Consider the following 15105-nt stretch of genomic DNA (forward strand, 5'->3'; position numbering starts at 1 on the left):
AGGGATCGAGTAAAACCTGGTTTGAAGGCAAATAACAAAATGATAAATTCCTGAAGCCAGGTGTTTCAGGCATCACAAAACCCTTTCTGCTGAAAAATAATTCCAAAAAATTGTAATGAATCAAATATACTTTGAGTAAAGGCCTTGTTTCTTTAAAAGATCATCTTTCCAAACAAACATAATTTGTTTAGAAAAAAGGTTATATCATTTCAGATCCCATCCTTGCTCTTGGTTAATACTGCCCATTTGCTCTCTGCAGGTTTTATAGCCACGCTGCTCTATTTATTCCACATTACCGTATAGGAAACTTACACAAAAATGAGAAGTAGACCACTGAGAATCTGTCTACAAAATGGCGCTAAGTACTGTGCCCACAGAATCCCTTTCAGAAATGGTATGCACTTAAAGAAAAATAATCTGAAATAAATTGTTATAGTTTTAAAAATATCTTATAAAAGCTTATATCTTATAGAAGCTTGCAAATCTCTCCCCATGTTGCTAAGAACACCTTCTAAGTGTTCTAGATTTGAATTAATTCTATTTGTTAAATTATTACTTTTTACTACTTATGCTTATCATTTACTTTTTGTCTTTATTTTCCAGTCTTGTGACTAAGCAAATTTGGTTTTGCTTGCTCAGTATGGCTCATGTCACTCTCCTGGTGCCTTGCTGTAGCTTACTGCCCACACTCAAGAATACAGCTGTCCCCAAGAGAAGCCACTCCTCTAAATAAATCAGTAAGATTTATTTATTTTATTAATAAAATCTACATTTTATGCCTAAACTATTTGACTGCATTCCTTTTGGGAAAGAAATAATTTGGGACAATCTATACCTTAAATCAGTTTCTACATTCTTGCCACAGGAGAACGTTCTGTGAGTTCCTCTGATGAACAAACATGGAATTTTGAAGGAAGATACACAGAGAGAATGAAGGGACCTCTCACACAACCCAAATACTGTATTTTGGAGATTCCCTTGAACACCAGTTTATTTGCTTGCCTTTTGTCCAGGGGTGTGGAAAACTATTTTTATCAGCTACATCAAAGCGTAGTGGCAGATTTCCCTTTGGAAGTCAGAGCCTGTTTCAAACGTCTCTTTAAGTCCTGCATATTTGGAGACTTGGGTCGGACAAGGTGGAGGCCTCTTCGTTTCTCTCCATTGCAGCTGCCAATCATCCTGCTGACCTCCTGGCACAGCTGCTGGAAGGCTTCGTGCACGCCCTCGCAGTTCTCCCGCGCTGAGACTTCATAGTAAGTACCTCCCAGTTCGCTGGCCAGCTGGAGTCCTTCTTTGGAGGACACCTGCCTGGCTCGCAGAAGGTCTCCTTTGTTTGCCATCAGAAGCAGGGGGATGTTAGCGTTGGGGTGAATCTTGCGGATGTGCTGGTACAGGGGCCGGATGACGCGGTAGCTCTCGTATTCTGTGATGGAGTAAACAAAAACGAAGCCATCTGCCCAGTAGATCGAGCGGTTGATCTGCTCCTGGCAGCAGATGCTGTCAGTGTCATCCTGCCGTCAAAACCAAGAGGAATGAGATTAGAAAACTGAGAATAGGGAGCAGATGGAGCAGTCATACAGCAGCGCTGGCTGCTCAGGGCGGGGTTTTAGAGTGTGGCTGTTGCTCAGCACAAGGCAGAAACCTCTCTGATTGCTGGGCATGCACTGGGGACAGGAAAAAGTTCCATCTGTATCAGTAGCACGTTAAAGCAGCAGAAAAATGGAGAGGGATCAAAGCTGCCATGTTGAAAATAAGAGAACAACCTAGTGCTGATACTAACAAGTTCATTTTGTATTCTCATCTGGTGAATCCTTACAACAGTGACAGTAACCTGACCTTTCGGTGTGGGTAAAATGGTGAATGGAATGGTAAGCATTAAAAAATCTCAGCAGGCTATTCACACTGCTGCAAGTGAATGGCGGTCCCCAAGCTGCGTTTTATGGCTCTTTCCAATTCTGTATTCTGTCTCCATGGACAGGGATTCTCACTAACTCTATTAAGTGAAGCTTGACAGGTTTTACTGCCATACACTTCTTCCAATAGTGAGAAGCAAGATTACTTTGAAAAAGCAATTTGTTGCAAATAACCAATTACTGGAACTGAAAATGAGGTGAAATCTCATTGCTCGTTTGTGCAGCTGCAGTGGGCTTATGTTAGTGCATTGCTGGTCACACGTTTGTTCTGCCCAGCACAGCTCCTACTCATACAGTCATAATAGGCACCAGTGTGGAGAGTATAAAACAGAATACAATGCCACAATACCATGGAGCTTGAAAAGAGATCTGCTTACTTTTCAAGATGAGGCTATTTTCAGCTACCCCTCTCTTTTTTGTTATCCCTGCTGGCATGTTTCCCAACTAGACAGGGAGATCAGTGCTGCAGTTACTACCAGTAAGCTTCGTTTGATAAGAACGGACATTCCTGTCAATAATCCAGGCTTTTTGGAACCTTGCATTTTCTTCCATACCCAACAAGGCACTGAACATATTCAGCCCTTGTTGAAGTTGTAGGGAATAAGAGGTTCCTCTGTGTTCTTTAGTGGGAGTTCAACATCACAAATAGAGCCCAATTTTTTTGCTTCTATTATTGCTAAATTCCATTCAACACATCATCAACTTCAGTAAGACTTAGGGGAGGCATTTTAAATCAACATAATTAGCACAATAAGCAATTCAGCTGATTGGCTGGGGAGGATAGATCCGGCATAACATGTCAGATCTTATCTTCCTAAACTAACACAGGCAACATTTCAGATACTTCAACATCATTCATAAATTGTCATGTTGTACATGTATGAGTTCATTCCAAAGGCATAGAACACCTGGAAAAGTGTTCAGAGGTCTTATGGCAGAAACCTAGTTTATCATAAGAAAGAATAAAAAACGTGTGTAGTAAAAATGTAATCACTGTTCATTATCAGTCATGGAAATTTGAAGTATTAGAACGTATGCTCGAATATCTGTCTACACAGCACATATCTGCCATTCCCGTATGTTTCAACAGGATTTGTGTGCACTCAGCAACCTCCCAAACTGTGTTGCTTTTATTTAGACATCTAAACATGAATTATAAAGCCTAAGTTCAGGAAGGAAAGGAGGAAAAGCATGGGCAAAACTGATTCATTCTTTATGGCACATCAGGCAATTGGAAGAAGGACTACAGTCAAGACTCTTCTGTGGGAAGGAGGAAGCAGAATTTCTGAAGGCTCAGGTTACAAATTAGGCTTACAGCTTTCAGCAGCAGTTCTGCAAACTAACTGCCCTTTTCATATTGCACTGTGGCCGATACAGTCACTGGCTCATCACACTCAGTAATTTTTTGCTCTTGCCAGCTTACAGTAATACAAAGCTAAATCTTAGATGTGAAATTGCTTAACAGATGCTCTAATCACCCTCCTCTCTGTGCTCCCCATCCGAGAAACAGCAAAACAAAACAAACCCAACCAGGGCTGCATACAGAAGGAAGAGGGAGCCTTGTAGCAGCCCTGCTTCAAAGGCAAATGAGAGCAAATTCAAGCCATGATGGGGCAGACTGTGGGAAGAAGGGCAATTTGCACTGTTGGTGTCTGGGTTGTGTCCAATCTGTAGATAATTAGCCACCCTTCACATCCTGCTTGCCTCTTTTCATCAGCAAACTCCTTTTATGAGGAAAAAGAACTAATTGCTCTGGCAAGCTTGAAAATGCTTTTGGAGAAGGTGCACGTTTGAAGGGAACCCTAATGAGCAGAAACTCTCAGTTACTCCAGCTAGGCCCACCCAGTAGTGAGATGGATGGATAATCCCCACTGGAATGCTTTACTGGGGAAAATCAAAGACTAATGGGCCATTTTTAAATGGAAATCTCTGCTCCAGCACAAATTTTGAAACGCCTAGTGGTTTGCCATGTGTAGGCCATCAGCAATGAATCACCTAACAAAACCAGTTATCTCTTTGCTTCTGTTTCTCTCTTAAACATGAACAGTTCCAGTGTGGCTGCAGTCCTGAGGATTCTACTTGACTTCCTCCTGAAATGCCTGCACACAGCAGTCTTTCTTAAGGATTTTACCAGCAAGTCCAACCTATTCTCACTTTTAGTAAGTTCTGGTCAGAAGCAGTCCTTTAAAATGCTTTCAGATACATTGATTGATGCCAGCAGAGATCCAGGCTAAGATAAGTGTGTCTGTGGGAATTGTTGAAGCACTGCAGACCTTTGAATGGGACAAAGAAAATGAAACTCTTTCCTAACTAAATTAAAATACTTTCTGACTAGGAAACCTCAGCTGTTGGTGTTACTGCATTTTGTAGAGCTCTGGTTACAGTCTCTAAATTCTCAGGCAGTTTTAATTAAAACAGGGAAATCAGAAAATAAACTTGTATCCGTTGTGAAAGGAGTTAAATCGCTTCACTCCCTCCTTTCTTCAAGGGATAGAGCAGGGAGGGGTCTCCCTTTGCTACCATTGTTGGGCATTCCCCGTCCTGCCGAACCACCACCAGGTTCTCCTTGCAGTGTCTTCTCTGTACAAACTGGCATAGGGTCTTTGTTCTCTGAAGTCCCACCAGAATACTTGGAAGACTTCAGGAATGGCTTTTCAGAAGGTTAGATTTGGGGGCAACAAGAGGATACCTAATTTTACCATGAAATCTCAGCTTTTTTTTAATAGAAGTTATTACTCCCCTGAGATTTTCACCTGTCACATAAAAATAAACTTCATTCCATTCCCGCTCTTCCGACATCGTTTTCATCATCTTGTTCTGCAAGTAAAACTGCTCTTTTGAGAAAGACATCTTAATTCTAGATTCTGTTTGGCTCCCAGTCAAACGCTAAGTCTAGAATATCTCAAATACCAATAGAAATAGGAAAGTATGTAAATGCCAACAGCTGAGAAATAAAAAATAAATAAAATTAAAAAACAAGGAAGGAAAGCATTGAAAAGCGCTCTAGCTGAAATAGCCACTTCTGTGAGACCTATGCCCTCACAGATTTGTTTTAATTCTGACTTGCTCAGAAAGAAACCTGATTTAACCTCTGCAGGGGCTCATTTTGATGGAGTTTAAGGCACACCTGTAAGAATTCATTTGGGTTTGAGCCCAGGTGTATTTCTTCTGGAAAGCTGAGTTATTTACAGATTAACGTGCTGGCAACAAACAAGAGACAGTAACTGTGTTGTAAAGTACTGATGCACTGAGCAGATGTTTTACCTCCAGTGAAACAAAGGGAGTATCCTGCACCTGTAGGGAGATCTGTTCCCCATCTATGGTGAATTTTCTTGAATACAATGCACCTGGTGGAAAAGCAAGATCGTTAGAGGCAGTGACTATGACAACAAAGAAATAGCACATAAGGGGAAAATGGAAGTGCTGAAAGCCAGAATTTGAGGTTTATGATTCATAGCTGTGTATAGAAAGGTGAGCGGAACCAGAAAGAATGTGTGGCTGTGTATTTAAGTCAGGTGGTTCTGTATTTGTTATATGGTTGAATGTTTCCACTGTACCTCCAGGATGATATATAGGAAAGACAGCACTTAGTATTGAGTCAAATATTCTGTTAAAACAGGTGCATGAATCGCATTCTGGTTTCTAATCTGTATTTTAAAATGGAGGTAGTGCATACTCTTAATCTCACGCCAAGCTATCTGGGTGTTTACTGTAAATTAAGTGAACTGCTTCCTTTTGCATTTCTGGGGGATTTATTTATTTACTTATTATAAGAAAGGAGAGTATTCTAGGTTTGGATGCAGAGCACGTGACTAGATACAGAAAAAAGCAAAGATGTTCTTTAGGATTTATGTGATTTCTGCTGTCAGAGCTTGGTTGAAATCCCCAAAGACTGGACAGTTTGAATTGGAGTTCTGGTTAGTGTGAATGACTGATTCTCAAGGCCGTGTCCTGGCTCAGAGCCATGGGGCTGACCAAGCTCTTTGAAGAGCATCACTGTTCTGGGCTTGAGTTTTATTTTGTTACAGGAGTAAAACTAAGTGACAAAGAAATCTTTTCATCCTGCAAACTATCCATGGTTATGATAAGAACAGCTTCAGAGATTAATGTTATTGACGTTTTTCTTTAGAACTCAGTGCAAGTCACATGGATGTGCAAGAAATGCTATATCCACAGCTGCTGTGTGTGACGTTTCAGTGTTGTCCAACTACAGTTGTCATTTCTACACCATAAAACAATGCCCAGCATCTCAAACCTAGAGAAATCCTACCTACTGGAGAGTAAGGACTGCAGACTAACAGATTGGCCCGTTAGTGACAGTAATGCCATCGCTTTGAAAATTGCCTGTGTTAGATTTGGTTCAAGGAAACAAGTGCTTTTATTCCAGTGGTAAATATCCGGAGCTCATAGATGTATTTACAATATAAGGAAATTCAATATAGCAAAGTTTGCTGCATCTGGATCCAACATTATCATATTATATTTTAATACTGACTCTGTGAGGTAATATAACCCTCCTGGGGAGCTTTTTCTTCAAAACACGTTGGCTTTTAAGCAGGAAAAATGATGTTGGTTTATGGGAAAGTACTGCACCCCTGAACTGAGACCAGGCAACATATCATTCTTGCTCTGTAGTACACTGTAGAAAAAAAGACCTGGTACTTCCAGACATAGGCTGTGCTCTGCCTTACGCTCACTGAAGAAGAAGCATGCCTGAATGGTCACAAATACACTACCACCTGTTTCCTATTTCTGGCATATTTGTTTCTTCTACAGCATGGCTGTTGGGCTGGTAGCTTAATGAGAAAAGCATGTGGTTCTCGGCAATGATCCATTGCAAAGCTCAGAAGTCTGACTTGATGTACAGTCTCCCATAGAAAAGACGAAGGGAAAAAAAAGAGAAATAGTGCAGGCAGCCATCAAGGTTGCTTGGGGTCAGGGAGAGGGGGCTGTACGGAGGAGCTTTCAGACTTCATTTCATCAGACAAGCAGAGATCAAACGTGTCTTGTACTGCCATCTCTGTTCCTACCTCATTGTTCTGAATTCTCTGTGTGTCTTCAATTCAGTATGTCACTGCTTTTTATCCCCTCCTTTTTCACCCCCTCAAAAAATGTTAGATAGCCTACGTGTGGGATGTGCTTGTAGGTATGAGCGCAGTGATACTTTCTACAGTCCTGGCTGAAACAGTCAGTGCTTCCTTGGAACAGAGGCTGTGAGCTAAACAGTTCACATGAACACATATCCTGAGGTGTCAGAATGAAACAAGAAACGAAGTAGGAGTTTGCACAGCCCTTTGCTTATCTTGCAGAAAGAAGACTTCAAATTGAAATTCTCCACTGCCACAAGATCCACCAAAAGAAAAGGAATACACGGGGAAAAAAAAGTTCTGAATTGCCTTTTGTGTGCTTTGGAATTCCACTGGCTTCCCAGGGGCTGCAGAGAGCAGTGCTGGCTCTCTGTGGTTTGGTCAATATACAAGTTGCTCCTGGAGCCTGCACTTTAGTATAGGTATATTCCCAAGCAAGCCTTTTTACTCTGATCCTATTCCATCAAGCTGGGGGAAAAAATGGCTAACAGGAACGTGAATAATGAGGCTTTGATTTATTGCTTTCATAGCTTGAGGCTATTAACTGAAAATATGCACCTCATGGACATCTAACACTGCTCGGCTTTCCTGTAATGTGCACCAGTCACAAAAGAGAGCGGATTCCTTTTCAAGCTATCTGCAGCACTGCAGCAGAAAACAGACTCACCAGCGTTGGCTTCATAGTCTCCAATAAATCTCTTAGTGAGAAAGCGCACAACCAGAGCTGTAAAACAATGAAAAAAATATGGGCCTTTAATGGGAACCAAAGTCAGAACACATGTAGTATCTTACTGGAAGAGTTAGTATAATATGAAACCAACTTAATCTTGCTATTGCTCACTTCTTATTCTGAAAATCCTTCTCTCTGCACTCACAAAAAAGGATTGGGGCCAAACTGTGATAGCTAAAGCAGTGCTTTTAGCAATTTGTATTGTAAATCACCCCTCACGTTCAGTGAGGCTGTGTGGTGTGGGCTGCAGAGCACTGTTTGTTGTGACGGCAGATGTGACAATCTGACCTTTGGTTTAAAATAATTTAGGAGAAGAGTAACATGCCAAACCCTTACAGTACTGAAATGAATCCAGATGCCAACTTTAAGGCCTCTGTGCCGTATCAGAAGTGTGGCTGAGGGATCAAATGGCTCTTCCCAGCCTTAAAAATCCTCAGTCCTCCTGGTGAAATCCATTAGTGATATCTAATTACATCCAGCAAACAAACTGCATGTGCTGTACACACACAGGTCATGCTCCAGTGCTCTGGACTTCTTATTCATCTTAACCCGTGGTGCTTTCATGCACTATTGAATTTGAACATTTTCCATTTTTGTGATCTCCTGATAACATTTAAAGCCCCTTTACGGCCACGGTGACTTATATTCATCTACTGCTTTCAGCTCAGCAGATTCCTAAACATTTTCAAAACCACTCCATTTTATCCTGCAAGCAATTTTCTCATAGATTTATTTCATTTAAAATAATAGATATATTTTTCTCGGTACGTACTGAGTCACCTCCTTGGTACCTTTAAGTGAAATTGACTGTGCGCTTCAACAAAGTACCTAAAAATAATACAGAAATGTAGCTGCTTCAAATCTAAAACAACTGAACACTTTCCTGAACACCGTGGAACCCCAGATGTAGTAAAAACAGATCGTGAACCATCTCTTCCAAAGCAATAACGCTCGCTTTATCCTCCTCTCCTCTCCTTTGCAGAATAGTGCAGGCAGGCACATCCTGTGTGCTATTATTTGTCCACACAGCAGTCAGCATTCACAGCAGGAGAACAGAAATCACTAGCCCCGTTTTTGGGGGTGTGGACATGAAGATGCGGTTAAATGATTCACACAGGGCCACGGAGATTCATTTGTGAGTACAGAGCTCCCCACGCTTTGCCCTGTCCTCACGCTGCCTGGTCAAAGCCCTGCAGCAAACCTGCCTCACAAATGAGTCAGAACAAGCCAACAAAATAAAAACAAAACAAACAACAAAGCAACTTGAAATGCTTTGGCTGCAAAGGTTATGAGAGTTTTCACAGCCGTGGCTGTGAGCTGCAAAGCTGCAGGTAGCACGGCAGCAAGCAAACGGTGTGAGCAATGCCCGCGGGCTTACCTGTCTTGCCAACACTGCTGCCACCCAGCACCACCAGCTTGATGATTTTGTTGGGCACGCAGTCTAATACCGGATACTCTGGTATGGGAAGCAAGAGAAAGTTAGTAGAATACTGTGACATGGTATCCTGAGAGTTGAGACGCATGCCAGAAATGAGAGCTGATCAACTCCAGTAGGAGTTGGGAGAGAAGAGAAGGAAAACAGCTTCTCTGTGTCTGTTCTTGGCTGCGTGTCCCTGGGAAGAGAAGCCTTCTCATTGCATTTAAGTCGCTTTCCCGAGGAATGTTAGAGCAACCGGCCTCCTCTTCCGATGCCTCTGCTCAGACAGCGACTTTGGAAAGCAAAAGGAAACTTTTTGATCAACCCCCGTGAAAACTGACTCCTCCACTCAGCAGCCAATCACAAGTGAAGCCATGACATTCCTCCGGCCGGGCACCAGCGTGTGCCTCCATCCACCCACCACGCTCCTGCTCCCCGCTTTATCTCCCCGCTGCCTGTTTGATGTGCTTCCCCTTGACTGCTCACTAAAACAAGGTCCTTCTGGCTCTCAGTCATGGCAGCCGTGTTTGCAGTGAGGTACAGTCACCCCAGTGCCCTGCTCTCGTTCCACTTTGAATAATCCCATTCTGCCTGTCTAGTTTCTCTGCATTTTCAATTGATTCCAACTCTACGCTCTGTTGTTCTCCCTGGCCTATTGTGCCCTGCATTAGGGCCCCTTCAGAGCACTGGAGCTGATGGGATGCTCCTCTTCAGGAAAATAAACCCTTTTTTCCTCTGCAGAATTCAGAGAGCAGTGGGTTCATAAAATCATAGAATGGCTCAGGTTGGAAGAGAATGTAAAGATCATTAAGTTCCAACCCCCTCCATGGGCTGGTTGACCCCCACCAGATCAGGCTGCCCTGGGTTATTTACAAGAACTAGCTTACATTTGTATCCTCTGGGATACATTTCATCTACTGTTTTTTTATGTGGCAGTAGTTGCAATGGTCCGTTGGAGTACGGATCAGTACCATGTTGGGGCATTCCTGTGTCTCTAAGCATGGAAAAGTGAATTTGGGCTAACAACAGCTATGAGAAAGCTGAGGAAGGACTCAGAATCCTTCAGTGGGGTGAGCCAGACAGAGGGAGTGAAGAAAGAATGACTTCTATAGGAGTGTAGTGTTGAGACAGCTGGCGGCTGGAAGGTCTGTAGGGATGACAGCATGTAACTGTACACGAACTACAATCAACTCAGTTATCAAGGATAATGGGGAGGGGAGAGAAAGCAAAGAGTGATCGGGAGGGAATGAGCCAGATAAAGAAAAAACTGCAAATAATATAAAACAGATGTAAATTAAACTACAGAAAAGATAGTCTGAACATTCATCTCTGCAAAACTGGTCAGAAGAGGTCTGCAAAGGGCTTCAGGCAGCGATGGGAAGAGGCGAGCCTGGTGTCTGCAGTGTGCTGCTGAGACGTGCGCTCCGTCACGCTGTGTGGGAAACAGATCCTGACGGAAAGTGGCACCGCAGCTAATCCACCCACAGGCCCCGGAGACCCGGGTGTGCGGATTTCTCCTGCCCTCTGTATGCTCCTGCCAGGCAGAGGGTAGGCATGGTTCCTTATGGAGAAGCTGCAGCCACCAAAAGAACTTTCTGTGCCCAGACACTTTCGTGCAGCTGCTTTCAATCACAGCATACACAGAGCTCTCCCAGCAGGTTTCAGAAGCCAGGACATGGCTGAGAGCTGTAGGAAGGGGAAGCAGGCCAGCTTTCTAGTTTGTCACTCCTTCTCAAAGCACTGTGTGCCAGCTTTTCAAATGATCTCCATTTCCATGCCGGTCCCACAGAGGACCTAAGCATGTCACATGTGAACTGGGTGCAGAACTTTAGAAAAATCCAGCTTTGGTGCACAGCAGTCCAGCAAAATAAGCACAGGATGAAGAAGATTCATGAATGTATCACTTTTCCAGGACGCAGTTTCCTCTCTAAAAACTTGTTCTGAAGCAATATTTGTGCTGAGTTGTGTAAGCACGCAGGGTTATTACTTTGACCATCATGACAGTCAGCTCAGGAGGGGTGGGACAAAAGGCCTGGAAGGCTCTGCAGCTCATGGTGCTGAGAGGGTGCCACCAGATCATGAGTCTTCTGGGACATGACTCCTGTGTGAATGGCGTAAATGAGCTTCCAAATTTTTGGAAACACCCAAACACTGGAAAATCTTCTCCAGGAAATTTCACATGGGTGCCTTAATCTTGCAGAAGTTTTGTAGAACAGGCAAAGTGAGAGGAAAATATTCAAAGTCTTGTGGTCAGTAAGCAGGGTGCTTTGAACTGTGTAATTGAGCTGGACACATCATAAATTTGGGGATTAACTAGCAACTCTCTAAGTACGATGCTGGAACCCTTGTTACCATTTCCTATTAAAAGCATATGTGTGAGTAATAGAAAAGTATTCATCACTACAGCTCTCCTATAAAAACAAGTGGCAGTAATCTATCAGTGTCTAGGTGGCCAGAAGAGCTTCAGTGCAAGGAAAAAGGCCAGATAAGCTAAGGAGAACCATATAGAACATTCTATACTAGCAAAAGCATTCTTAGAACAATACTGAATTTCTCTGGTAGAGAAGATACTGTTGACAGAAACAAAAGTAAATGTCCTTTGGGCATTTTGTGTCAGTGTTGAGCAAACTCCAGAAGGTTCTCAAGAAGCAGTGCAGCTTTAGTCTAGATAAATGTAAAGGAATGCATCTAGAGAAGAATGACACAAACTGCTTCAATGATGCTGAACTTGAATGCAGCACTCATAAATTAGGAAGGAGACCCTGGAGTCATTGCCAGCAATTCTCTAAGATCAACAGCTCAGTGTGCAAGAGCAGTGGAAAAAAACACCAACAAAACTTCCAAGGGGAATGAAGAACAAGACACAGGGCAGCTTTTTGCTGCTTACAGAAAAGCTCCAAGCACCCCCAGCTCCACCCTGCAGCTCTCTGCATCTCACCAACACAGTGAGGTGTGAGAAGGGACGGAGCTGGGCAGCTGAAGTGGTCATGGGCATGGAGCAGCTGCTGGAAAAGCTGAGTGCACGTGCTGCTGCTGACACCTGAGAGGAACTGTGTGGGAGCAGGAATGAAAGAAAGCCCAGCGGTGCGGGAAATGTTTAACTGCTTCTTTTGGCAGCTGTGATGGCTTCTGGTTGCCTACAACAAATGTGGAAGCAGTTTTAGAGTGCATCTTGGAAACAGACCAATTGATTTCCAGTTCCTTTGCTCATACAGTTCAATCTCATTTTCTCATACACTAGCCCAGGCTTCTTATGCTTCTAACCAAAGCCTACTGCTACTGTGTGCAGGATGTGCAGGAATCTCTGTCCAGATGTAATGGTTGTTTGGATTTTTTTTAAAACAGTAATAAAAAAGCAACATATTCTCCCAAAAGTTGTAAATATATTCCCAAGCTCCTTTTTTAAACAACAGCAACAAAGGTAGCATTTAGGCTCTGATCCTGAAGAACAAACCAAGGAAGATATATAATAAAAGCCAGAGGTTTTGAATCCGATCTTTATCTGATTTTATGGATTTTCAGAACAGTCTTTTCACTGAGTGAAACCAGGCAGAGGATTCACACTATTTGAGATTGTATAACCCTTGGCACGTAGAATAAGAATTGTTTTTAAAAGAGATTTTAATTGTTTGTGTACAATGGACTTATATTTAGCTTAAAAAGCTCATGTTTTTAATTCAAATTCTCTTGGAAAAACAATAGCTTAGATTAAAGGGAGAATGTTTGCAAAACTCAGAGCAACTTTGAAAACATGTGAACGATTCCGAAGGTTTCACTAACCACTGGCTGGGTTGCTCCACGCAAAGATACGTGCCTTTGCGTGTTGCACAGAGATTATGTTGTTTCCACACCAAAATTGTAAAGATTTATTGATTGGTCTCTGTTGCTTTTGGCTATGATTTTCATAAGATTTTCTGTTTTTAATGTTACTGGCACTTGTATGTATTTTCAGAGATGAAGTATTCTAAACATAAAAACATTTTTCATTTACCATAGTGCTTTTCATACAAGGACATCAAATCCCTTTCAAAACTGGTTGCAATTATTCCTCATGCACTTTACAAAGGGAGAAACAGATGAGTCTTGCTAAGGCCACCACACATTGAGAAAAAGACTCATTCCTGTTCTGCCTAGCACTAGCAAAAGTGATCTTTCCTCTAAAAGTCTGTTTGCAGCGATTACATTCACCCCAGTGTCTGTGAGTTGTTTTTGTACAGTATTTTGACGTTATGGCAACACTGCTGGAGAAACAGGCTCCTTTCTGAGCAGAAATGCAAAGTGTGGTGCTGGGGAAAAGCCATTTCTGCAGATGCTGAGATAAATCTCACTGCCAGTGGCTTGTGCATGCATCCCCCACTCCTCAGTGTCTAAACAAGCATGGATTGATCTTTGCAGCTTTGTCTGATCGCCTTTGTTCTTTGTGGTAAACTGGAGGCCCAAAGGCCAGCTGTCACCCTGCAGTGCTTGGGCACTAAACAAAAGCAGCGTTTTTTACCACCTTGTTTCTCCCAGTAACCCTTCCCAGCTCCTGCTAGCTGGAAGCGCAGCTGCAAAGCACCTCTGTAGAAGGTAAGATTGGAACAGCGCTGAATGTGATGTGAATGAGGAGCTAGCCTTTCTCTACATTTGGGGCTGCGCCTTGTGCAGACATTAAAAATTGGGCCTCTTGGGAAGATGTCATCTGGGAACAAGACTGACATTTTAGCACCATAATTTTACCCAGGACAAAGCTGTTCCAATCCGGAGGCCAGAGGGGAAGGAAGTGTCCTCAGATTCTGTTGTGACATCCATGATAAATCACAGCTGATTCTATTCTGGGATGTCAGAGAGACGATCATTTAAATATAAAGTTAAATTTGGTTAAACACTGCACAGATTCCACTATTTCTGTACTTCCTGTCTCTAATTTTGTTGCAGTGCGTTCATGGAAACCCTGTAAGTGACATGTGTCGTTTTTCACTTCTAGTGTATTTTTAAGGATTTTTTTTAGGTTGTGGAATACTCTCTCTTGGGATCCTGTAGCAGATGACGTGGGAAGCACAGTGTGTATAAGAGAACATAGCTGCAGGCAAGCAACTCAAATAGAATGGAAACATCTTGGCCTCATAACAAAATGTGCTTTGGAAACTGAACCATCCCTTCCACAAAGGTTTTCCCACAAGGTCAGGGCTGAAGTGAGGGGCAGCGTATGGAAACAGTCCTGCTCACGGGGTGCTTCTTGTGCAACACAGCTGAGGGCTTCCCTGCTCACCACCAGCACTGTTCAACAGCACTTCATTATAGGGAACCCAAAATATCAGTCAGGTTTCTTCCAGGTTCAATACAGAGACAACAAGCACTTCCACCCATCTGTGGGATGCTTTTTCTGATGCATGTTTGCTTTTGGCACGCAGTGTGTAAAGTGTTACATGGCAGCTGGACAGCATTCTTCACTCCTTTCCCTCTGGGTGTACAATAGATACTGTTATCACAGTGCTGTGCTCTGAAAGGCTCCTTTTTGTGTTTGTGCTGCGAGGAGGACACGTGGTGAGAGCAGAAACAATGCCTGACTCCTTCATCACACTGGACAGCTCTGTAAAAGCCACACTTGAATCACAGGAACATTAAGGTTGGGAAAGACCTCCAAGATCATCCAGTTCAGTTGTCTGCCTACCACTGATATTGCCCACTAACCATGTCCCCAAGTACCACATCTCCACGGTTCTTGCACATCTCCAGTCACAGTGACTCCAGCACCTCCCTGGGTGCCAGCACCTCACCGCTCTGTCGTAAAATAAATGTTTCCTAATATCCAGCGTGAACCAGATCCTTCACAGCCCCGCCACTGCGGGCACGGCGCGCCCCGATAGGCCTGCGATGCCTGCAGCCCGCCCAGCTCCCGCGGTGCACCGGAACGAGAGGAGCCGCAGTGCGCGGTGCAGCCCGGCCCCCTTTGGGCTGCGCACCGGCGGTGCTCGG

General features: G+C 43.3%; 1 protein-coding gene across 1 annotated transcript; it reads right to left on the reverse strand.

Annotated features, from left to right (window-relative positions):
* Positions 1-386: 386 nt before the first annotated feature.
* LOC125699957 (ras-like protein family member 11A-like) lies at positions 387-9479 on the reverse strand. The gene is made up of 4 exons (XM_048960039.1): positions 9109-9479; positions 7668-7724; positions 5178-5260; positions 387-1511 (listed from the first exon to the last, which is right to left on the reverse strand). The coding sequence occupies exons 1-4, from the start codon at positions 9251-9253 to the stop codon at positions 1044-1046; spliced, it is 753 nt and encodes a 250-aa protein (XP_048815996.1). The 5' UTR covers positions 9254-9479; the 3' UTR covers positions 387-1043.
* Between the last annotated feature and the right edge of the window lie 5626 nt (positions 9480-15105).

Source organism: Lagopus muta, chromosome 13, assembly GCF_023343835.1.
Source record: "Lagopus muta isolate bLagMut1 chromosome 13, bLagMut1 primary, whole genome shotgun sequence".
NCBI lineage: Eukaryota > Metazoa > Chordata > Aves > Galliformes > Phasianidae > Lagopus > Lagopus muta.